The 23,690-nt window shown below is 44.2% G+C and overlaps 1 protein-coding gene across 4 annotated transcripts in view; it reads left to right on the forward strand.

The window, feature by feature from the left end:
• Hat1 (histone acetyltransferase 1) overlaps window positions 1-23,690 on the forward strand; it is a 28,442-nt gene that overhangs the window by 364 nt on the left and 4,388 nt on the right. For all 4 annotated transcript variants that reach the window (XM_084606469.1, XM_084606471.1, XM_084606470.1 and 1 more), the window contains exons 2-10: window positions 223-294; window positions 361-436; window positions 3,192-3,315; window positions 3,501-3,642; window positions 6,549-6,702; window positions 10,097-10,201; window positions 14,336-14,442; window positions 18,150-18,301; window positions 22,955-23,071. In XM_084606469.1, coding sequence (XP_084462595.1) covers window positions 223-294; window positions 361-436; window positions 3,192-3,315; window positions 3,501-3,642; window positions 6,549-6,702; window positions 10,097-10,201; window positions 14,336-14,442; window positions 18,150-18,301; window positions 22,955-23,071 — 1,049 coding nt within the window. The remainder of the gene's footprint in view (window positions 1-222; window positions 295-360; window positions 437-3,191; window positions 3,316-3,500; window positions 3,643-6,548; window positions 6,703-10,096; window positions 10,202-14,335; window positions 14,443-18,149; window positions 18,302-22,954; window positions 23,072-23,690) is intronic.

Genomic DNA, 23,690 nt, shown 5'->3' on the forward strand with positions numbered 1-23,690 from the left:
TGTTTACTTGCCAAACGTTTACTGCACATTGTCGAAACTGTAGCTACTGCTTCAATTTTTTTCCCAATGTGCGCAATCAGATGTAGAAATAAACATTCGACGATAACGGCTGCCAATGATAAGCGGCAGCACCGCGATTTTACTGCTGCGCTAGGTGTTGCTTGCCGTCGTTGCATATTTGCTTTTACACGTAGGAACACTATTGTGCTCACTTTTTTTCAGGTGTTTCCTTATCTAAAGAGGCCTTGGAGGCCTACGTCATTTCTGCAAACGACGTTGTACAATTCAAACTAGGTGAGGAGCCTTCAACCACATTTCAGCGCGTTGTTGCTGATTCCTGTGCGTTCTGACCCGTTTCAGTAATAACAACAAAAGATATCGAAGATGATGACATCGCATTTCATCCGGAAATGTCACATCAGATCTTTGGCGAAGGGTAAGATTACTCGTCTGTTCTGTTTCAGTCCCTTTTGTGTGTTTAGGCAGCTTTGCTCGTTTCACGCGTATATGTACTCGTTAACCTGTGTAGGAGCGAACAGTTTTTGTTTTATGTTGCACAGTTGAAAACTTACAATGCAGAAAAAGAAAAAGTTGATATCTGCACACTTGAACGAATTCAGGAGTGTCACAATTACCGTGTTGTCTTCCAAGTAAAAATATGTTGATAACTTTTGGCCTCTGCCACGTCGCACGTTCGTGTTCTGAAATGGAACTTTGGCAAGTTTGCTAGAAGCAGCACTCTTTTCAGTTATGAAATTGGGCACTGGAAAAAAGCGCGCAGTCAAGTTCTTGAATAGCAACAGCGTAATGTGACAGTAGAAAATGTTTGGGCGTCGTCATTTATTAATGCCAAAGAAGAGTATGGGCATTGATGCAAAAGTTGCATTCAAATTAGCTGACAGTGATGCTCCTGTGCAAGCAATGCATTAGGGTAGTATCAAAAAGGGCTAGTCTAGTTGCAGGAAGTGCTTACTTGTCTACATTTACATACTATCATCATCAAAATAATCCCCTTGCACAGCAGTACAGTGCTCCTGACACTGTTGAAATATGCCCTCGAAGTCTTCTTTTCTAAGGGAGCCAAATAGCTGTGACTTGCTCTGTATCTCCGCAGTGGTGTCAGTGGCTGTCTAGCTTCTTATGTACACAGGACGACGCTTTTTGACACTTTAACTTGTGAATTGATGAAAGGATTGCGCTGAACCATGCACAGCACTAGAAAGAAGACAACACACAAGCGCCTGTGTCTCGTCGTCTTTCTTGTGCTGTGCATGGTTCGGCAATATTTTTTCACCACAATTCAGCTATGCACCAACTAGCCCAAGAAGCGATGTTAATGACTTGTGAAAATCGATGCTTCCTGCTGCTCTGTTAATCTGTTGCAGAACCTGTATTAAAAACATTTAATGCAAGGTCATTGGTAACCCCCATATTGGCACAAATTGTCCGTCAGTGTTAACAGTCTGAAGCTTCGCAGCCATGAAAAATTATGAGCATGCCTCATGCAGATGGTAGTTTGCAGGCAGCAAACACTGGGACCCTTGCACTTCCCATTTGAAGCCTCGCAGCCTTAAAAAGTTGTGAGCATATCTTTGGCAGGTGACATGGCCTGACACCGATACATAGGTGGGAGATGCAGTGGTGCACCGACATTCATTTAGCTCTTGGAAATAGCTAGACAGGTGATTGCTAGGTGGGTTGTGTGATGTCACAAGGCCAGATGGCACAGCTGAGCTCTAGCACCTTTCGCGTGAATTGGGTTGATGAGAATCGAACTCGTAGGACCTTTTCAACCCTTATACGGAGGCTTGGTGCCACGAAAAATCACCAGCATGCCTCTGGGATGTCATGGGTGCGTCCACTCTTTTTTAACACAAGGCTATGATCCCGTTGAGCTCACAACCTTCACCTGAGAGCAGTATTGACAGCAACAGGACATCCCAGATGGTTCAGGTTACTTAAAAGAAAATTGTCACCACACAATAAATGATTCATAAACGAGCGTTAATATAGGCGGTAACATAATCATGTGTAGCATGCTCTAGAAAAATAACTCGTATATACGCCGCATGAATCTCTTTGACTGTCTGCGAAATGTTTTGGAACTACCTTGTATGCTGGCAATCGCAATGCTTTGCCCGTTGCAAGTGACTACAGCAATTCCTAATGAAGTATGATATGCTGCTGCTTATACAACATTATTGGGGCGATGTCTTCAATCGTTAAAACAGTCCATTTTGTTTGCCAAAAAAACCTTTTACGACGACTTTTAGCTTTTTTTTTAAATTTTTTTAGGTTCATTTCATTATTTTGTGTACATTTTTCTCTCCAAACTTTTCGTGCTATGTTTTACAGAAATGTGGATTTTTGTGTTGGGGCGGATTAATTTTAGCCATTGGCCTAGTTCAAGCGATTTTTGCAGACAGCTCTGCATTTGTGACCTCTCAAACTTTGCTTGCATTTTGGTTCTTGCTGAACAAACATTATTATAATAGGCCTGTTTTCTGCCCTTTTTAGACATTTCATGAAAGGAGGCATTGCTTACAACTGCTATTTTAGGTTTGGTTTCGTTTGTGGGGTTCAACGTCCCAAAGCGACTCAGGCTATGAGAGCCTGCATAGTAGAGGACTTCGGAAATTTCGACCACCTGGGGTTTTTTAACGTGCACTGACATCGCACAGCACACGGACACTTCGCTTTCCGCCTTCATTGAAAAGCGGCCGCTAACCGGGATTCGATGCCGCATCCTTGGAAACAGTAGGCGAGCGCCGTAACCACTGCGCCACCCTGGCGAGGTAATTGCTGTTTTAGCATTCAGCGTGCAACATTTTGTCGGTTACGTTTGTCATTCAGGCAGCCCAGCTTTGATATTTTTTCCTATTTTTACCATAGCACACTGTTTTCCACATTTATTTCGGGAACGATTTGTAGCAGGGAAGAGAAAAAGATCAAATCGGCATGTCTTTATCACCTCAGTATGACAGATATAAAAAAAAAATGACTTGTGAAGTTCCTCTTTTCAAAATGTTATATCCAGCTCCGAAATGTCTAAGTCGGTGCGGCGATTATTGCCAAAATGCATTTAATTCCTTATGGTCGTGTAATGTGTAGCGCATCAATGCAACCCAGTTCTGTACTGGCCCAGAAGGCAAGGGAAAGACATTTGAGTTCTTTCTTGCTTGTTCATGCAGGGAAAGTATTTTTGGCTACCGGGACTTGCAAGTCAAGCTGTACTATGGCTCCTGCTCACTCACTCCGTATCTTGGAATGTCCTATGCTGAAAAGATCGATGTCAGGAAGAGCGATGGTGTCCAGGTATGCTGTTGTGCTGTACTTGTCATGCCTTTGCTAACAGTGAAAGCTTGTGCGGTTTCTTCATTCCTTGCTGATTAGTGTCTTGCCGTGCATCTCAGTTATGTTTGTTGTTGGCTTTGCATCTGTTTGCCTCTCGGCAGAAGCTGACGGTGCACATTTTATGTGTCAACTCCAATCATTTTCAGGCTGACGATGTTCTCAAGGCCGTCTTGGAAAAACTGCCGTCTGGCGTCCACACTAACATTGATGAGTTTGTTTCGGTCCTGCCCAAAGAGCCTGCATTCCGGCCATTCGGGGAACTGCTGCACTCCTTCAAAGTTGGAAAAGGTGTGTCTTCCGGCATTTTTCTTATGCAGTGCTTTGAAGAAAATGCACACATGTAGTGATCTCTTATGAAGTATGTTTTAAAGGGCCACTGTCCAGGGAAGGACCTTTTAAGCAAAGGAGCCCAGTGTTTCGATCAGGTACCGGAGATAGTCTGTGCAAAATGCTACAGTGACACACGCGCCGCAAAGCATCGAAAATACAATTCAAAGCTCTCTCATGCTCTCCTTTGGGAAGTCAGCTTCCCCGTTTTCTTCGCTGGCCCGACGGGCCACAGTAATGACGTACATACCGCGAACGACGTCCGTCTCGCTGACTGACGGGAGAAGGATGGGTGTCTACCGCTTGCTACTACGGTTACTACTCACCACTTGCGGTGCACACAGCGTGACAGGTAACACACAGCGCCGCAGACTGCTCGCGATGTGTACAGCGTGACTAGCTGTCACGAAGCACTGCAGTCTGTACAGTTGGCCAACTCCAATGCTTCTACAGTATGTGTCAGTTTACTGTAATGCACTGAAGCCTGCATACATAGACCTTGAAGGGGATCGCAGAATAGTTCAATATATCTGCATTTCAGTATAAATAAAAGTAGATAAGCTTGTATTTAGCCTGAATGTGAGAATACATTGCACTCATGACGCTGCCATGCAATATGCCACCCATCGGTGTGTTGAGAGCGCACTGCACGCAAGATGTTGCTGCGACAATAATGTATTCGCATCGAACCTGCTGCGGACAGAGCTTTCGAACTAGCCACTACAAATTATAAGCTGTTTAATCATATCAGTGCGGTATAAACAAAAGAATATCTGTCATTAAAATTGATGTGGAGTTAAAGGTTTCCGCAGCATATTCAGCAGCGAAGTGTTCCAGGCGGGGGTCGCCACTAGGTTTTACACAGGTTGGCATCACTGCGTTTTTTGTTGTTCATCTGGCTTCCAATTGAGGGTAAACAGTAAAGATCAAGAAGTCTAATTCTGAACGAGATCGGTTCGAGAAAGCGATCTCTGATTCGCTTTTGCAGGTGTGAACATCGGTAGATTTGAGTGGCTCCCTGGTCTCATATGACAGCTGGTTTCACGCCCGTTGTGATTCTCAAGTATGAATGGACTTTTAGGCTGCCCAGACAACCAGCCCTTAGCCCATGTAAACTGATTAAAGAGCGCCGCTAGGAGTGGTGTCACTCGTAGAAGCATGACATGCTGTTTTATGTAGCTAATAACTGCTACAATTGCTGCTCTGTATGCAGTGTGGATTCTTTTACATTGGATCTAAGATGGTAATTTGTGCATTCAGTTTTGCTAATAATTTGAAATAGTAGAAATACCCTCTATAGTAAAGTCACTTGGACTGAAAAACTCTTTACTAACTATGGTCCTGAAGATGTTCCTGAGTGGCCGGCGATAACACTTGGCAGTGTTTACGAACACACCGCTAACAAAGGTGCCAATCCTGCTCGCAAAGCGTGGCACTGCGCCAGCTACACGGTGCAATTTTCGCTGCTGTGCTGATGTTGTGTTAATTTTTTTTTTTGTCAACATAACTGTACTCTAGATAAGAGTTGGTGGATAAAGTGGTAATTGTTGCAAATCAATCAATACCATTTCATTCTTTACCATAAAAAAAAAAAATATGTGTTTAGTATATAGGGGGGGGGGGGGGGGGGGGCATGGAGGGTGGAGAAAAAGCTGCACAATAGCAGCTTAATAGCAACCACCTTGACAACAGTGTCCTAGTTGTGCGACCCAAGACGCGCCGAACGACCGTGCCCAACTTCTCAGTCGAAATCTGTTGGAACGCACACTTCAGCGGGTATGGTTGACGAGATCCATGCTTTCTGTAATATAGCTGCTGCTTTCGAAACAGTAGCAACGGCTGGTTGTGTCGGGTAAGCTTGTACAGAACATTCAGCGTTAGGATGCAGACTATCTAGATTATGGTAGTCTAATAATTGCCAACTCTTCAAACCTCGTAAGAGCAGCGTTGTTCAAAGCTGGTTCTGGTTTCTTAGCTGACTTTTTAGCTTGTGTGGTTCTGGGCGTTTCAACTTTACAAGATTCCTCAGAATGAAGTAATTGATATTCCAAATCCAGTTTCGAGTAAGTTTTTCGCTAGATGTGGCTGGTGGCAAGCTAACGCATGCTACTTCAAAGTACTATCGATAGTTTCAAAAAAGCTATTGATATGATAGTCAATTTACTGATAGTTTTACATCACTATTGCCGTCGCCATGCTCAGGAATTTCCACTGGTGACGTTGACGCCATATTATCTGGTGAACGCAGCTTTTAATGCAATCATGTTAAAATGTGCTGCCATATATGGAAGATGAACTGGGACTGCAGTATCTATATCAGAGTTCACTATAGGGGGGGTCTACTGTATTATGATTTGATATATGTGGGCTCAACTGTAGTGAGAAACTTCTGCTGGCAGCGCAGTTTGTGCAAGTTACCATGATGCGCTAATGTAAGCCTACCTTTCTTTTAAATTCAAAAATTCCAAATTGAGAGGGTTAGAGTCATCTTACAGATGAAACCAAAGCATGTCACTGCATATAAGGCTAGACAAATGAAGAAGGGAATCCGACTGCATGGTTACAATTTTGTTAGCACTACGGGTGGGCCTTTAGCATACAATTGTCGACTTACATTCACATAAAAAAGTTGTGTCTGAGACTTTTGCTGCTTTGTGTGAGGTCACAAACTCGATACCTCTTTTCTAGTTTTGTCAGAGAAGACAAATTTGAATTAGGCTGCGTGCAAAGGTTTGAGTGCCAAGCAAAGAAACTGAGCAACTTGCGTTTTACCAAGGGCACGGCAATTTGAGGCTCCTTATAGGCACTTTTATCCTTTGGGTTCGGAAGCCGTCTGATGAGGCCCTGTAATGTGTACTTCCTTGCAGGAGGCCTCTCTCGTACGTTTGAACTGTACACGGCAGGAGTGACAACGCCAGGCTTCCTGGACTATCATGCCCGCATGCAGAGCTTCATCCTCTGGTTCATTGACGCTGCTTCTTACATAGACTCTGATGATGAGAAGTGGGAGTATTTTGTTCTGTGAGTATTGTTTCGTTTCTTGGTAGGATGGAGCCATGTTTAAAGTACAGTAAAACCTCGATATCATGTGCTATGCTGGGCAAAAGTGAAAAGACTGCACGATCCGCTGGGATTGCTGATTTTCTATGTACAGTCGTGCCTCGTTAATATGGACACTTGGGTTTCCGACCAAAACTGTCCATAAAGCAAGTCATCTATAATAACAAGTCATGAATAAAAACGAAAAGGATTTTATTGAGAAAAAAAAAAGAATTGTAATTAATGACTGCTTTTGTAGATAACGGTGTGCACTGGACTCAAAATTTGACAGAACACCGGAAATTTTGAGTGCATTATCCTTGTCATTGTCTTCGAAAAATTGTGGTGCAGTCTGAAGTGACTCGCGTACCATGACACGCGTGATGGTGGGCTTTGTGTTGGTCGAACTTTTGAACACGAACTCCTAACTGGCCAATGAATCAGCGTCGGATTCTCTACTCACCGCCACTTCCAAAATGGCCTCGTCACTGAGCAAAGTAGCTGCTAAGTAGCTGCTTGAGATTCTCCTTAGGTGAAGAAACAGCCGAGCTGTCGATACTAGTCCCTCACGGCTTGGATTGACTGAGATGGCTTTTGCCGCTTGTATTCACAGACTGCTTGCTTCGTGCCTACGTTCAGCTCTGTTCCTTTGTGTTTAACTCCCGCCATGCAAAAATTCAGACTCAAGTTGAGGGTTACAGGCTCCTGATGCTTTGCGCTTTTTTGCCTAGTTAACCTTTCTGCCTTTTCGTTCTCCTGATTCTCTCTTTTTGGCCTTGTACTGTTTCCGTAAGGAAGCGAGGGGGTCAAGTTGGCAAGCTGCTATGCAGAGGGCTATCGAACATCCCATCTTCTTGGCGCCATTTCTATGTGTTCCTATAAAACAAACAATGTAAGCTGAAGTACAGTTTAGAACAACTAGCCGACTACGAAGAGCTCAGACCTTCTCAAGGCCGAATCGTTGATTCAAGGCGAAGCCGACATGCGGACCACCTGGGGTGCAAAATGTGGCAGTTCGGCAGTGCAACACTGACGAAAACCAGGAGCATGAGAAGGAAGAGCGTCCAGGACAGAACGCCCGGTCCTGGTTGCGTGCTCGTCGCCTTTCTTTTGTCGCTCTACTTTGTGAGTATGTCTTAACTGTAACCGAAAAGTGTTAACGGCTTCATGGAACACATACTGCGCTTTGGGAAAGAAAACTTCAGTTCCCGCCGCCACTGTAGGCATTTGTCTTTCTTCTTGTCATTTCTTTCTTACGCTTTTACAGGCCTCTCTGTTCACGTTCAGCAGAATTTGTTGCAACTACATGTTCCTGTTTTCTCGACTGCGGCAGCACTGCCGCTGCACCCAGAAATCTGGTTCCCCCCTTTCGGGGTCTTTCTTATGCTGACCCTCGGTTTGCTGTGTACGTTCCTCTCCACTCTTGTGCCCCCCCCCCCCCCCCCTTTTTCTCCCTAGAACGGCGACACGCCCGCTTTGGTTCTTTCCAACCCCACAGGACTCGTTCAGGCACCCGGCCGTATCGGCTGTTGCGTAGGTTCGCGGGCGGCGTGCCCTTCTTTAACTTACATTCGGACTCCTCTGCTTTTTTAAAGCACTCCATATTAACGAGACAAAAATACATGGGCCCAAGTGGGCCGTGTGCATTTTTCTCCTGTCCATTTTCCAGACAGCGAGTTTCCATATTAACGAGGCATATATACATTGGAAAAGTTTCGTCTCCAGAAAAACTGTCCATAATTCGAGTTGTCTATATTAATGGGGGTCATATTAACGGGGCACGACTGTATAAAGGTGCGCGCCTCACAGAAGTACTTGGGAAAGCGTATCTTTGCGGTTGCCATATGCAAGTCGTGAAAACAGTCGCTGCGCCGTCCGAAAATGCTGGCACACAGTTTTGTCAAATTGCATGGTCTCTCTACTTTTGCGCAGCACTGTACAGGCATGGTACAGGTTAATAGCCATATTAAACTCTTCCTAAATATTTTTGATACCGCTTTATATATGTAACACTGTCCGCCCTGAAGCGGGTTTATCGAACTTCTCAGTGCCGAATGGCATACACTCAGGTGGTAAGTTTCGCCACGCTACAAAAGTGATCGGTGGTGGTGCGGCAAACGGGTCAAGGATCACGCTTTTAATGCTCTTTTCTCTACGCAAAATAACAAAGGTTTTAGGAGGTGAACTACATAGTTAAAAAGAAATGCAAGCAGGGTTCGTGCACAAACGAATGTCTCTTGAATGTGACGACAAATTATGATGAGAGGGTTCCTAGAAGCAAAATGTTGATAGCCTCTGCTCTGGTTCGTAATCATTCTGAAAATTCGTAAATACAGTTAGACCTCTATGTAACGAACCTCCGTGTAGCGAATTCCTCGATATTACGATGCTTTTCGATTTCCCAACGCCGCCCCCATTAAAATGCGTGTATTTGAAAATTTCATGTAGCGCGGCATGGTGGTTGACCTAGATATAACGAACTCCCGGCGCCGGCTGTCTCTTAGCAGGTACTGAATTACTGGAAGTTTGACAGAACGCCGCAAGTTTCAGGACAATAAAACATGAGCGGACGTTAGAAGAACGTCTGCGATTGCAACAAGCGACCCAGTTGATACAACATGCCGCCTTTCAGCGCCAATGGCGCATCTATGTGGTTAGCAGAGTAGCTTCCGTTGCCTTCGCTTTTGGAACGTGGCTCATGCTTAAAAGCAGCAAAAAATGAACAGAACAAAGAAAAAAGGCACGGCGAGCAGTGTGCGGTCATCGCTGCCACGCGGTTGCTCGCAGGCTCCTGCGCGTCGCAAGAACAGCGAAGCGCACCGGTGACGCTAGGCAAAGTCGGTTTCCTAGGGCAACGGTGATGGGTGAGCGGGAACATGTTTCAAGATGCAGGCACCTTCTCGCTCGGCGGTGGCGTGAGCGCTCTCCCCTAGACTAATTCCTCCTCCACCCCCCTTTCCAACTCCCTCGTAGACGCATCGCGTGACTCCGCGGCAATCGAGACTGCTGCCGAAGTCACGCTACGCCCTCAGCGCGATCACGAAATGTTTCACTGCCTCTATAACGTCTGGTAATTTTTATTTACTTACTAACACTTTCAAGGTAGTTTCACTTGCAATCAATTCCTAATTTAATTTTCGTTCTGCATTGTCCGTCTGAGTATTGACGCGAAAACTGCATGTAAAGAAAACCCGGATGTAACGAAAAATTATGAACATTTTGCACTTTCTTTATAACCAGGTTTAACTGTACACTGAAACCATAAGTTACTCGTCAGTATCTTGTTTTCAGTTACTGAGAGAAAAAAAGGTTACATTTTGTTTCCTTTAGATCCCAGGCAGACTAATGTTCTATTTTGTTTATTCTCTGGCAACAGGCATGAGAAAAAGGTTGTGGATGGAGTTACGTGTTATCCTTTCGCTGGCTACTCAACGGTGTACAAATACTATGCCTATCCAACACACATCAGACCAAGGATAAGGTAAGTTCAGTGGCATTCTCATTGTAACGTGCAGACATTTGACATAACGATCTACGCGAGCATTTGAATGTGACTGTGGTTAGGCGAGGTGACTGACGGTGACAGAATCAAACGGCATTCATGCATTGGGCTTGCTACTCTGTCTGAGCATTATTAGCTTCTTTGGGAAGCTGCTGTTTGTGGTGAGAAACTGAATTTTCCGCTCTGTGCTTCGAGTTGCTGAGAAGCCCGAATCATGTGTAGAGTTAAATGGACTGGTATAGTGGATGATAGCAGTGATGGCTCATTTAGCGAAATTCCACTGTATATTTTTTATATAGTGAATTTTTAGTCTAAAATGGGGTCTGAAGGGAAAACGAAATCTTGGCAAATGTTTAGCGAAATTTAAAAATTAGTGGGAGAGTTGGTGACTTTTCTAAACAGTTGCTGCTGTTAATATCCCTTTCGGGTGTCAATTAAATTTCTTGAAGGAAATTTTTCTTTTTTTTGCACCCTGCATAATCACTAGGCCGGGCAGAATTCAAATATACAGAACATTATGCAAAAATGTTGATATTTTTTCCGCGTCCACATATATGGACATGGCGCCTCAAAGCTGCTACATGAATGATAACATTGCAAAATTTTCTGCATTTTCTAACTACAGTTCAACCTGGATGTAACGAACCTCTATGTAACGACTTCCTGAATTTAACGGTTTTTGAATTCCCTCATGCCACACCCATTGAAGCCAATGCATTTTCGACCTCTATGTAACGAAGGCGTTGCGGCGGTCAACCTTGATGTAACGAACTTGTAAAGCTGATCAGTCATTATTTTTTAAGCTTTTACTGAAAATTTGGCTGAAGAAATGCATTAATTGAGTCAATATTAGAACTCTAAGAAGCCAGCAGCTACGTAAACGCCTGTAATCGCAAAAATCAAGCAAAATTGATGATGATGATAGTATTACCTTCTAGCGCCGCGCCATGGCTAACGCAGCAGCCTCCTCGGGCGTTGGTAGTGTAGTGCAACACCAGGTGGCATTAGTGGCTGCAGTTGATTTCTTCGTAGGTACTGTACGTGCATGTAGCACATGCAATTTTTGTGCACGTTGTGCATTCACCATCTTGTCTGTTGTTCTGCGTCACGTGCACGTCTCGTTTGTCTGCGGATTTGTGATGTTGGCTCGCCCGACGTGTTCAGAAGTGCTAGGCCAGCCTTTCTGCCTGTATTCGTGGGGCTCCGCTTGTATCTGCGGCGTCAGTTCATCTTGATGAGCTCAACAACCAGAAAACGAAAAGTTTTGTCATTTCAAGACAAACTTGCCAAACATAGAAACCTGAAGCACTTTTTCTATGTCTGAGATAATGAAATTTGGCATGCAACATGTACATTTTCTTATTGACACATTCATTACAATAAATAGTATTATTAGGCGTCGGTTTAGAAAGAGGCATGCAAAAATAAGAGCTACTGATTCGTCCTGCCGTAAAACTCTGTGGCATCCATCTTTACTTGCTGTTTACAAGCACATTTCGCTATAGCAGCAAGAGATGACGCCACATATTCGACAGGGTGAGTCCAAATGTTATGGCTGCCAAATTCAAAGGCGGAAATTCGCACTCCGTGCAAAGATATAATAATATTTGGGTCGAGTCCACATATGTGGACGCAGCGCCTGAAGGGGCTATATGACGATGACCCTACGGGCAGCAGGGTTGCTGGCACGCTAAATGATCATTCCATCTCACATATTCTGTCACCCTGTCCCATTACGCCTGCCTTTTGTCTGCGCAGACATGCAGTGCTGTATCGAGTGGCATATTTCTCACAGTGCCACTGGTTCAACAATGTGCTAAGTGCTTGGATGGTTATGCTACTCGCATGGTGCCGTCTCGATGCTTTTGTTGAGTGACCTGTATGCAGGGTACTTTGATTTCCAGCTTTAGCTACCTTTTTAAGATGGAAGCCTTTCTAGAAAGGCTCATGTTGAAGCTCACGTCCATTTTGGTAATTTTTCTTCCTTTAAGGCCCGTTTTCCATGCTACGACTTAACCGAAAATAATCGGTCTAGTCTTTGACGCCGCAGTGCGATTTTCGGTCAGTACTTTCACATGCAACGTTCACAGCAAATTCGGTCCGGTTGACACGCAGGACTGCTTGTGCATGCATAGCCAACCATTTGTTAAATGCGACCTTAACATAGCAAAACGTATGTCGGTGTTGCTAACTTTATTAGTGTTTTTATTCATGACAGAATATTTCGTATGCTGTTATTGGAATAAATCACTTTGCATTATTCAACAACGACGTTGCTGCGCTGCTGGAGATATGATCGTATTAGCCGTAGGAAAATGCATTGGCCTCTGTCAGGCGTTGACAGGCAAAGAAATGAAAACGTATTAAGCGGGATCATATCAGTGAGATTTCACTGTATCATCTCTTTCTTTTATCAGAAAAAAAAGGGACTGCACGTCTGCTAACTCCCGGCTGTGTGAAAAATCTTACATGGAAGGTGCGGAGAATGAGAATATTGGGAGCTTCTTGAGGAGCACCTACACAAACCAGGCAGTTGGCTGATGCAAAATGCGGTGTGATCATGACACGTCTTCTGAAAATTTCATGTTGTGGCTGACTCGTTTGTCAAATTCCCTGCATATGAAGGGTGGGTGCGCACATCCACTCCTCTGGTGGACAGGGTCTCATTGTGAACGTGCAAGTATGTTGTCATGCTGAGTGCCCACGCATCCAATCTAGGCTGTTCGTAGTAAAATCGGAAGTGGCAGACACAAAGCATCGCCTCTAGGTTTTTCCGCACCTCCGCCACATTACTCTGACACAAGTCAAGGCCAGATCAAACACATGGCCACTGCACAGCGGCAAACTTTCATGCTTTTATGGCTTTCAAGAGATGGGAAATTTTGTTACTTCTAGCGTACATGACAATTGATTGTGGTCTCTCATTGGGCCACATTTTCTCTCTCTCCTCTATGAGCAGTCACTGGCGTGCGTGCAACGGCAGGCGTGGTAACGAACGAAAGTTCTCCAATGCCAAAACATAGCGTAGCAGCATAATACTAGTTTCAGATTTGCGCCTCTTAAATTCACGCCCTCCTGCTTGCCATTGGCATCTGACACGCGCTTTGGCCAGTCGCGTCATTTTGAGCTCTGCTTTGGGCGCCACTGGGCTTTTAGTTTTATTCTGGAATGGTGACCCGCTGGTAAAATGTTTCTTCTCCTGCTATTATGTTTCTGTCTCCTGCATTTAAGTGCTTCCTCCGGTCACCATGTTCCAGCTGTTCATTAGTACAAATGGATTTTTAGCGTTTTTTTTCTAGAGTCAGTCGATAGTTTGAACCTATAGTTGAGGCGAACATTTTTTTCTGGTCCCATGCAATCCAAATTAATGGGAGTTTATTATATGTGCCTCTTTGTGTGTGTTCAGCAAGCTCTAAGTGCTCTCAAAGATTTGGTTATGCCTGCTGTATGCCAGCTGCAACAGCTCAGGGTGTAGATCAAGTATAGACTGCAAGTGAGTAGCTGCCACTGGCTTGCAATTTGAAAGGTTGAAAAAAATTTGTGAGTGATGATTACAATTCATGCAACAGGTATACGTTAACAATGTAGCACTTATGGTGGGCATGCAAAATACAATGACTGAGACTGTGAGAGAAAGTTATGATTATGAAATATCTGTTTACCTGCATTGCCTAAGTCTTAGCCCTAATTCTCTAATTAAACGGCGAGTTGAGCGAGTTGGTACACTACACATAGAAGACTGGACCGTCCGGGGTCCCGTCTTCTCTCTTGTCTCCGTTGTTGCACTGTTTTTTGTCTCCCTAAATCATCTTTTCCTTGAACTCAGGGCCGATCGATATTGGTACGCACGATTTGTTATATCCAAGGTTTGTATCTTTCATCCCTGCCACGTCTCTCCCACAAGATTTCTCTTCTTCATTTCACCCTATCTCGGCCATGGCAGGTGCCTCTTTAGTGTACTTGCCGTGGCAGGTGACAAAGTGTGGAAGCTGCAAAACCACAACAGCACTGCTTTTCTCACGATGGCATGTTTCTTACTTGCTCAAGTTGAAATGTTCAAATCATTGTGCAGTGTGCTTCCTTATCACTCTAAAATGCACTTTCCTCTTGCAGCCAGATGTTGATCCTACCCCCATACCAAAGGATGGGCTTGGGCACAGAGTTGCTACAGGGAATCTACAATTACTACAGAGACCGCAGTGATGTGCTGGACATTACAGGTAGCGTGCGCCTTTGTGCTAGTGCTTGCTGGTCTGTCTTGTTGCTTGACACTGTTTCTTTCATTGCCAAGTAATGTTGCACTAGCACCATCAGCATCATTGACTAAGCTGCCTATCAAAGCCAAAGTAGCCGTGGATGGCATAGATGGTGGCTGGTAGCATTCTATATTTGCTGCAATGCTGTTGCAGCTCTTTGATGGCTGCTTTGTGTGTGTGTCTAGGGTTAGCCAGGCCACCTGTGTGTAGCACACAGGGTAAAGTTAAGATTCTTGTGTGCTTAATGTCATCGCACTCTCAAAGCCCAAGGAAACGAGAAGCAAGCTGGAAAGCTGGGTAAGCTGGTAGGCGTTCATTGTGGGTGGAACGGCGCGAACTACACGAGACAAAAGCAGGAAGAAGACACAGACAAGTTCCGACTCGAAACTACTAAATTTTATTGTTCAGAAGTACACATATTTATTCATCAAAATCATGTGATGCTACAGAACATAGAGTAACTGCACAAGCAAGTTCAAGAATTACTCATTTGGCGACTTTAGCTAGCACGTGGTGACACCCTATCGAAGTCCTTACCCTTCCTCCATTCGTACACAGCCTGATTACCCCAATAAAATCTTGAGTTGTATAAAAAAATAAAACCTCTTCATCATGCAACAGGGAAGGCTGGCAAACATAATGTGACTGCTTCTTTCGGATGAAATAGGCTTCCATCAATTCCTTGGTGGTTTTATTCCGATGGCGAAACAAGATCCTCATTTAATTAACCAATGAGCGGCATTGTTACTGTTTCACGTGTTAGATAAGTCGTCAAATGAGTACTTCTTGAATTTGCTTGTGCAGTTGCTCCATGTTCTGTAATGTCACATGATTTCGATGCATCAATATGTGTACTTCTAAATAAAGAATTTAGATGCAAGTCTGTGTCTTCTTCCTGCTTTTGTTTCTCGTCTAGTTCGCGCTGTTCTGCCCACAGTGAGCCCGAGGAAAAGGGTATTTACATCTTATACTCCTGAATTTCTGTACTTCATGGCGTTAAGAGAAGACAGCCATTTTGCCCGTGTGGACATGATGAAGTCATCGGCAAAGGTGAACTGAAACTGGAACTGAATTCCGCTAATCAGTATACACTACAGCTATCCAACATCTGCTGCCGTTGAAAGACCATTATTATGGACCATGTTTTGAGCTAAGATTTTTGAAGCTAGCAAAGTCTGCGTCTCCATGCAAAAGGAATCGTTCCTTTCCCAGCTCCATTAGCACTAATAAATAGTTGTCAGATCTTTGACTTCACCAGGATGACAATTATGCGGTGAGCACAACAGCTTGAGTGAACTTCTACAGCTTACTCTGTTGTTGTTGTTTTTTTTGTGCACAAAAATTGCTTTTTTTGTTGCAGCAGTAGGCAGGCAGTTGATGTTTGCCAAGGTCATCGTGCCCCAAATGGTCTTTTGACCTAGTTTACTTCAGCAGACAGTTTTATAACAACAGAACCTGTGCATCCAACATATTCTTGGAAGTGTGTGCTATGTGAGCCTGATCAGTTTTCACAGTCCCTTTTTAAACATACACAACGCTTTCTTCTGAGGCCGGGAAAAGGGCCGCAAAAGTTCAGTAAGCCTAAAAAGAAAGTACATCCATCGGTCTCGTTCTTTTTTCTTTCTTTTTTTTTTCTTTTTGCTCTTCTCTGGCCTTTTTATATTTGAATTCCTCATTTTGACTAATATAGGTATAATTAGTCGTTAGATTTTATGCATGTACAGTCAAACCCGGATATATCGAACTCGAAGGGGATCGCAAAATAGTTCAATATATTGATAATTCGATATATAGAAATCGGCTTGGGACGGCGCTTACGATGCGAAAAAACGATACGGTATTTGTCGCATAATGAACCCACCCTCCACTTCTGCACTCAGGCCATCTCGCTCGCATGCAAGCGATTAAGCGATCTCAGCGACGAGCGGCAGTGACAGAGCAAACCATTTCCAACTTGTTGGAACTGCTTCCCTCTGCCGCACCAGCCACCGTGGCAGCTCAGAACAAGGTTTCTGTGCGTTATCGCTTGCATGTCGCACTCCGTTTCGGTTGTCTCATTCGCGGCTCATTTCTATGCTGCGCAGCGATAACGTTGCGGCATGTTTATCTTTTGATAGCTCCTGCTGCCGCGGGGAGCGAACTTGGCAGATTGCCCATGATGGCTTGATTGCACAAACCTGGTTCGATTTATCACGCCCGCCCCGCTTGGGGCGGGCGTAGTCTACTGCCACAAAATCATTGGAAAGCGTGATAAAGTAGCTGCAAATGCTGTTTGAAGCGAAAAATGCTAAAAGCCGGTGTCATGATCGCAGCTGACCGCGTGCTTTCGTTGATTCATACATGCAACTCCCGCAAAAAAAAAAAAAGAAGAAAGAAAGAAAGAAAAAAAAAAACAAAAAACCTCTTCGTAACGCCATATCTTACGCTACGCCGCGCGTACAGCGCAACGATAAGAACAAACGACCTGCAAAAAGAAAAGATAGATAGATAGATCTGCCGCTTCTTAACTTCCGCAGGCGCCATAGCCACTTCAGCCGCCGCGCGCAGGGGGTTCGCAACACACGCTGGAGAAAGGGTCCGACGTTCTGTCTGAAAACGGGCCTTGGCACATGCGTAGCGCGTGCTACTGCGAACGAAGGCCGGGAAAGAGGAAGGAGAGAGATAGCTCGGTCTATTGCGTTTTTCCCCTCTCGTTCTCACCTGTTCTCTCTGGTTCATTCACGCACACGGCTTGCAAACGTCACGTGCTGGCGCGCGGGAAACGATAACCGCAGATGCGCGTGCCTTTGGGGAATGGGCGCGGCGCTGCCCTAGCCGGACTGTCCCCTCTCATTCCTTCCGCGCGTGGCTTGAAAACGTCACGTGGCAAACGGCCGAGGGTGATGCGATCCTCTTTGGGGAAGGCACACTTTCCAGTGCATAGTGCGGAGTTCGATATATCGAATGACCGGTGAAATTGAGTTCGATATATGACACGGCTTTCCTATACTTTTACATGGGATTTTCAAGGGGATATTCCGTGAGTTCGATATAACCAAAATTCGATATATCCGGGTTCGACTGTATTGCACCATGGGCCGCAGTAGCTGTTCTATTCGAGCAAAGAAGCTGCTCACTTTGAGTGACTCTTTGTGGCCAAAGATTTCCAAGTTGTGTGCTCTATTTATCTGTTACAGCTGCATGTGTAGCTGACCAGGGATGATTGCAGAATGTGCATGGACAAGGGCTGCAATAACTGTTCCTTTTCTGTGCTCTATGTTATCGGGGGCAGCCTTATTAGCAACTGTTATTTATTACCTTTGAAAGTTGGTGAGGTTACTTGGAACTATAAAGTTTGAAAGCCTGTGAGGTTTTCTTTTGAATAGGCAAATGGTTAGACGTGGCTGGGGTGAAGTCATCATCACCCTGTTGTTGCTGCATCAGATTTTGTAAGCACTCACTTGAATGCAGCTAGCTCAAAAGTACTTTGCTTACTGTGCCTGTGTGCACTTGTGATTGGATGCAGATAATAATAATAATAATAATAATAATAATAATTGGTTCACAGGAAAGGAATGGCAAATATCTGTCACACTTGTTCTGTGAACACCTGAACCACTCCGTATAGGAAGGGAGTAAGGTGGGAGTGAAAGTGGAATGAAAGAAAGGATACTTTTTCATTTTTGCTGCAGTGGAGGACCCTTCGGAGGTGTTCACCCGGTTAAGGGATTTCGTGGATGCTAGAAATTGTCTCAAACTTGCCTCATTCGACAAAGAGCATTTGCTCAATGGTTTCTGTGAAGAGATGCGAAAAGAAGCCCAGGAGAAGCTGAAAATCAACAAGGTAAGTTATAGTGCAACTATCAGTACTCTTTTTATTATTATTATTATTTTATTGTTTTTATGCTGTGGCAGAAATGTAAAAAAAAAAAAGTTATTGAGAAAAGAATTAAATTCAGCTAGTCTTTCTTTCTTTTTAGGGGGGGGGGGGGGGGGGGGAGGAGCTGTTGAAGGACGGTAAAGTTAGGTGTGAATGTACAGGTGCAACAGTAAATCAAGAGGAAAGTTCAAAACTGCTCCTTCTCATGCTGGGGCTGCATTTTGGTCACAGGGAATTGAATTCGAACCGTATTGTCATTAATTATGGCTAGCTTCTGTATGAATTCTTTTTATTGTCTAGGATTCTTTTGCATATCTCGCAGTTGCCACTTTCATCTTTTCCTTAGGGATGCTGTGTTAAAAACGACTGTTCCTTCAAGTGTGTTAGCAATTCCTTAGGGATGCTGTGTTAAAAACGACTGTTCCTTCAAGTGTGTTAGCAATTCATTCAGTTCTGCCTGTAGAAATGTAAACTATCGCATATTTGCACTTTATCGCAGCTAACATGCATGATATGAATGTGTGATAACAGCAGAGAAGGTCGTGATAATAGGCTACAATCTCTGCAGTCTTGTAAGCCCAAAATGTCCCATGCAGAGGTGCCCAATTTGAATACTATGCTTCCATTCGGGAGAGAAGAAAAGAAAGGCAAAGGTCAGGTTGGCCATGGTCATAGAGAGAGGCTGTAGTGAAAATGAAGAGGGCAAAATATTGCGATCGTAGTCATTTTATTATAACCGATAAAAACTAAAAGCAGTGACCGACTCATTTTTTGGACTCTCTAGGTACCACGAAAATGCCCGGAAAATGAAATTCTTTAGAAAAATCACTTTATATGAGCTCCTATTGCCAGTATGGTGGAGGAAGGAATAAACAGTTTTGCACCCTTTCTGGTGCCTGATGGTTTCACCGCGTATTGTTTACACGGTCGAAAGGTAGTGACCAGCTTTCGATGGCTATACACTGTCGGCCGTCGTGGGTGAATGCGTGAGCCTAATTAAACTACGTCTGTACTGGGACACTTGTGGCATAAACCGCCTCGTTTTGAGGATACTTCGCCACATAGTCCTTAAAACCGTTTCACATGCAAGCGAGTGGTAGCGGCAGAGCCAGAAATTTCGAACGTGTTTGAACTGTGTCGCTCTTGTTGCTCGAGCTGCCGCGACAGCTCAAAACATGTTTTTGCTTCGCCGCGGTAGAAATCGCTAGCGTTTTCGCTTGGATGTGAAACAGGCTTTACAGTAAAGTCCATACAGGCTTTACAGGCGGGCGGGCGTGTGGTAGTCATCACTATGCTCAACCATTTTTATGATTTTTAACTTAGTTAATCCGTCAACTGCCCCTCCTTGGTATTTATCCACCAATCTTCCAAACATCTCTTGCTTACCTCTACCGCCTATCCGTCTATGCTTTCTTGTTACCTCTAAACACCAGGGCCTCGGCTAGAGTGACTGTGTCCGCATCGACATCTGGATGGATACTGCCACACTCCAGTATAAGATGTTCAATTGTTTCTGGGCATCTACTGCACATAGCAGAAGTTTCATTTCCTTGGTTAAACTTCCTTCTATGGCTTCGGGTTCTGAGGCATCCCGATCTAGCTTCAAAATGAAGGCCGCTGCCTCTTGAGTGGTCATAGAAGGTTTCTTTCTTAATCTGATTTTTCCATTTTCTATATATATGTCTAGGGTTGGCTTCTTTTCCATTGAATTATTCTAGTTTTTAGCCTCTGTGTTCTTTACCTGTCATTTAATGCTCTTTATTTCCCCGTCCTGCCTTCCTTCATACTTGGTTATTTTCCTAGTCCTTTTCCGTCACTGTGAGTCAATGTCTTTTCGGTGTAAGTATTTAAATACTTTACCTGCCCACCTATTGTCGTCCATTTTCCTGGCGTGTCCTTTGTACAATTTTTTGCTCTGAACCCCTCGTGCCTCGAAAGACACCCAGCCCATGATTCCCATGATTCCCTGTACTGCTTGATTTGTAGTTTTGCCGTGGGCTTCAAGTGCTAACCTTCGGACAGATCTCCGATTTATTTCTAACTCCCACTGGACTTCTGCCCTTAAGCACAAAACCGCATTCCTAAAGGTAGGCCCTGGTACCATTATTTCTTTCCAAATACTTTTAAGTACATCATGTCTGTTGTGCCCCCATAATGCCCTGTGCTTCATTATCGCGTCATCCCTTCGCCCTGGTGGCCTGTTCATGTTTTTTCATGTATACCTGTCCTTTGTTCATCCATACCAGGAGATACTATTTATATTCTGCCAGTCTTGGTATCTCACTCCCTTGTATTGCCAGCTTTTTATCACTTAAATAGTTGGATACCATCAGACTTGACATGCGCTGAAGGTAAAGCTGACTGAGTCTCCTTCGCATTCACATATATTAACCAATGCTTGTAAATCTTCCTGGTTATTGGCTAATAGAGCAATATCGTCCGTGTCCACTAATCCTGGAAGTGTTTGTTGTATGTCCATTCCGCCTAGCTTATACGAGAGATTAAAACCAAGGTTGCTTTCTTGCTGGCTTTTTTCCATATTCTTCATATATATATCATGAACAACAGTGATGATAGCAGATGTCCTTTCCATAGTCCTTTGCATACTTCGACAGTAGACATACTTTTTTAACCCTCCCATGCAATTTCCGCTTTATTATCTCTCTGTATTTCCTATAGTAATTCAATTACATCTTTACCGCCTCACTGCGAAAAGAGCACCGCTTCTAATATGTTCCTTTCTAGCTTGAACTTCGCTTTATTTGACCATAGTTTTGACCCCCTTAATGACGTTCCACTATGTATATATATTTTATGGAAGCTTGGATATATTGGCAACGGTGCTGCGGCGAATGTAAAAGAGGTGCGAAAAATCAACCAATCAGTCACGATGTGTTCAAAATTTCGGGTGTTTATATGAATCATTTTTTTAACGAAGCATGTTGCGGTACCACATCATCATCATCAGCCGGGCTATACCCCATGCAGTGCAAAAGCCTCTCCCATATTCCTCCATTTAACCCGATCCTGTGCCAACTGCATACACTTGACTCCTGCAATCTTCTTAACCTCATCCGCCCACCTAATTTTCTGCCGCCCCCTGCTACGCTTTCCATCCATTAGAATCCAATTTGTTACCCTAAGCGACCATCGGTTATCCTCTTTTCATACTACATGCCCTGCCCATGCCCATTTCTTCTTCTTGATTTCCTTAGTGCCACGAAAAAGTGCAAGCAGTCAAGCATGTCCAAAAAATCAGGGGTTCAAATTATCTGTCTGCGACTGAAAAAGCCTTTTTTACCGTTTGACTAATGTTTTGTATTGGCAGCTGCTCAATTCTGTGGCTTTTGGATACCTGCGTAGGGCTCAGATGGCCTTTTGTGTGGGCAATGTTGTAGCCGCAACCCTGTAACCTTGGCAGAGTGCTGTGAATTATGCTACGGATGTGAGGAAACGGCCGAGTGCCGAATTTTTCGTTATTTCATGCCTGCCGCAACTGCCATCTCTAGCCTGTCTGTTTGTTACACTTTTGCTTGGAATTGAGAAAGAAAACACTCGGGACAAAGTGAAATCTAAAGAAACGAAACTTCTGGTGGGATTTCTTATTGCAGTTTGCATGTTGGCATTTTTACAGTCCCAGCATTAGGCAAGGTGATTACTCTTCACTGGTTAAGAATTATGAAATAAAAAGAGTATTGCTTCTTGCACATGACCACTTCCAACAATAGTAAATAATAATAAATTGGCTTATGAAACAGGAAAGGCGCTGTATCTGTAACTTCTTCTGTGGACATCTGAACCACACTGTAAGGGAGGGGAGGATGGCTGCTCCTGGCCCTATGGGACTGGGAATGGCAGGCCCCCGCCGTTTTGTGGGAGGCGGCTCGCTTGCCACTGGCGGTTGTACCTGTTGTAGGCTGTCATTGCACCCGCCACTGCTTTGGCGGCGGATGACGGCTGTTGTGATGCGCGTCTTCCTCCTTCTTCTTTTTCTTGCTTCTTTATTCTCTCCTCTGTCCGCACGAGGCAGCCGAGTGGCTCAGCTACAGAGCCAGTAGCAGGCCCGTGCATTTTCTTTTCCTTCTTCCTACAGTCATAACAACAAGGTTGGAGTGAGAGTGTAAAAAGAGAAGTGCATAGTGGAGGGCTACGGAGTAATTTCAGGGTGTCTAGCAACCGGGAAAACTGGAAATAGAGAAATTTTATGCACCGGAAAAAATCAGTGAAATGTCAGGGAAACCGTCAAAAATTTTGCCAAGCCAGGAAAAATCACACTATATATTCTGCAGTGCATTTTCGCTCTATAAGCTGGCGCAGAGAGAGTATGTTATTCATGAAGGTTACTTTATTTTTATTTATTATTACTATTTTCTTTTGTGCTGTCTCGCGCCGCAAGGCGAGGCCGGATATATTACTTTGATGCCAGCACACGTTTGAGCTGCCCGGATTGAAGAACCAATACGCACGTGAAGTGGGTGCTCAATAAAATATGCAGTAGCGTTGCGTTAGACTAGTACGCGACAAAAAGCTACATTGCACACTCATTATTTATTTTTGTGAGATGTTCTTGCGTATGAATGTGTCTGCATCTGACTATTTTATGCTAATTTCTTCAAGAAACAAGCTCGGAGGGTGTACGAGATCCTCCGATTGCGAGCAACAAACACGGCGAATGCCAGCCAGTACCGAAAGTACCGCCTGGAAGTGAAGAACAGGCTCAACGCCCCTTACCAGGTATACAAAGTTTCTTGCCTTTCTTCATATCTTCCGCTGTAACTGTCATCAACATTTTAAGATGCCCACGCACAGCTACAGTCAAACCCACTTATAAAAATATTGAAGTGCCATGGAAATATCATTGTTATAACCGGGTTAGGCCGAAAAAAGCAAAGAAAACATTTTATACTACAGGTTTAATGAGCACGAAGTAGCTTACTTTTTATTTCGTTGCGGGAAGAAACCCGTAATCCGTAAGCGATGTCTGTTTCACTGCAATCTAGTCGACGTCTTTCTGCAGGGCATCTAACTGCTGAACATAGTGCAGTGGAAGGCTCTTAGCAAAAACAAAGTCCCACAGGGAGTCTATCATTTTCAAAGCCTCCTGGTGAGGCGCAATTTGCACAGGTTCCGATTCATCACCGTCGCTGCTACTGTCACCATCCTCTGCGCCATTGATTGCTGTGACAATAGTATTGTATGTCAGCTCTTCATCTGTTGCAACTCTATCGTCGGCATATAAAAATTCCTCAAGTCCTGACGCGTCGCCATCACTCGGTCATCGTTGCGGAAGTTGCACACTTTTACACTGTCCTTGCGCTCTTGTACAATGTTCCATTTAACTTCTAGCGGTATT

This window comes from Amblyomma maculatum, chromosome 6 (assembly GCF_055883805.1).
Source record: "Amblyomma maculatum isolate TAMU_Amacu chromosome 6, ASM5588380v1, whole genome shotgun sequence".
Classification (NCBI taxonomy): Eukaryota; Metazoa; Arthropoda; class Arachnida; order Ixodida; family Ixodidae; genus Amblyomma; species Amblyomma maculatum.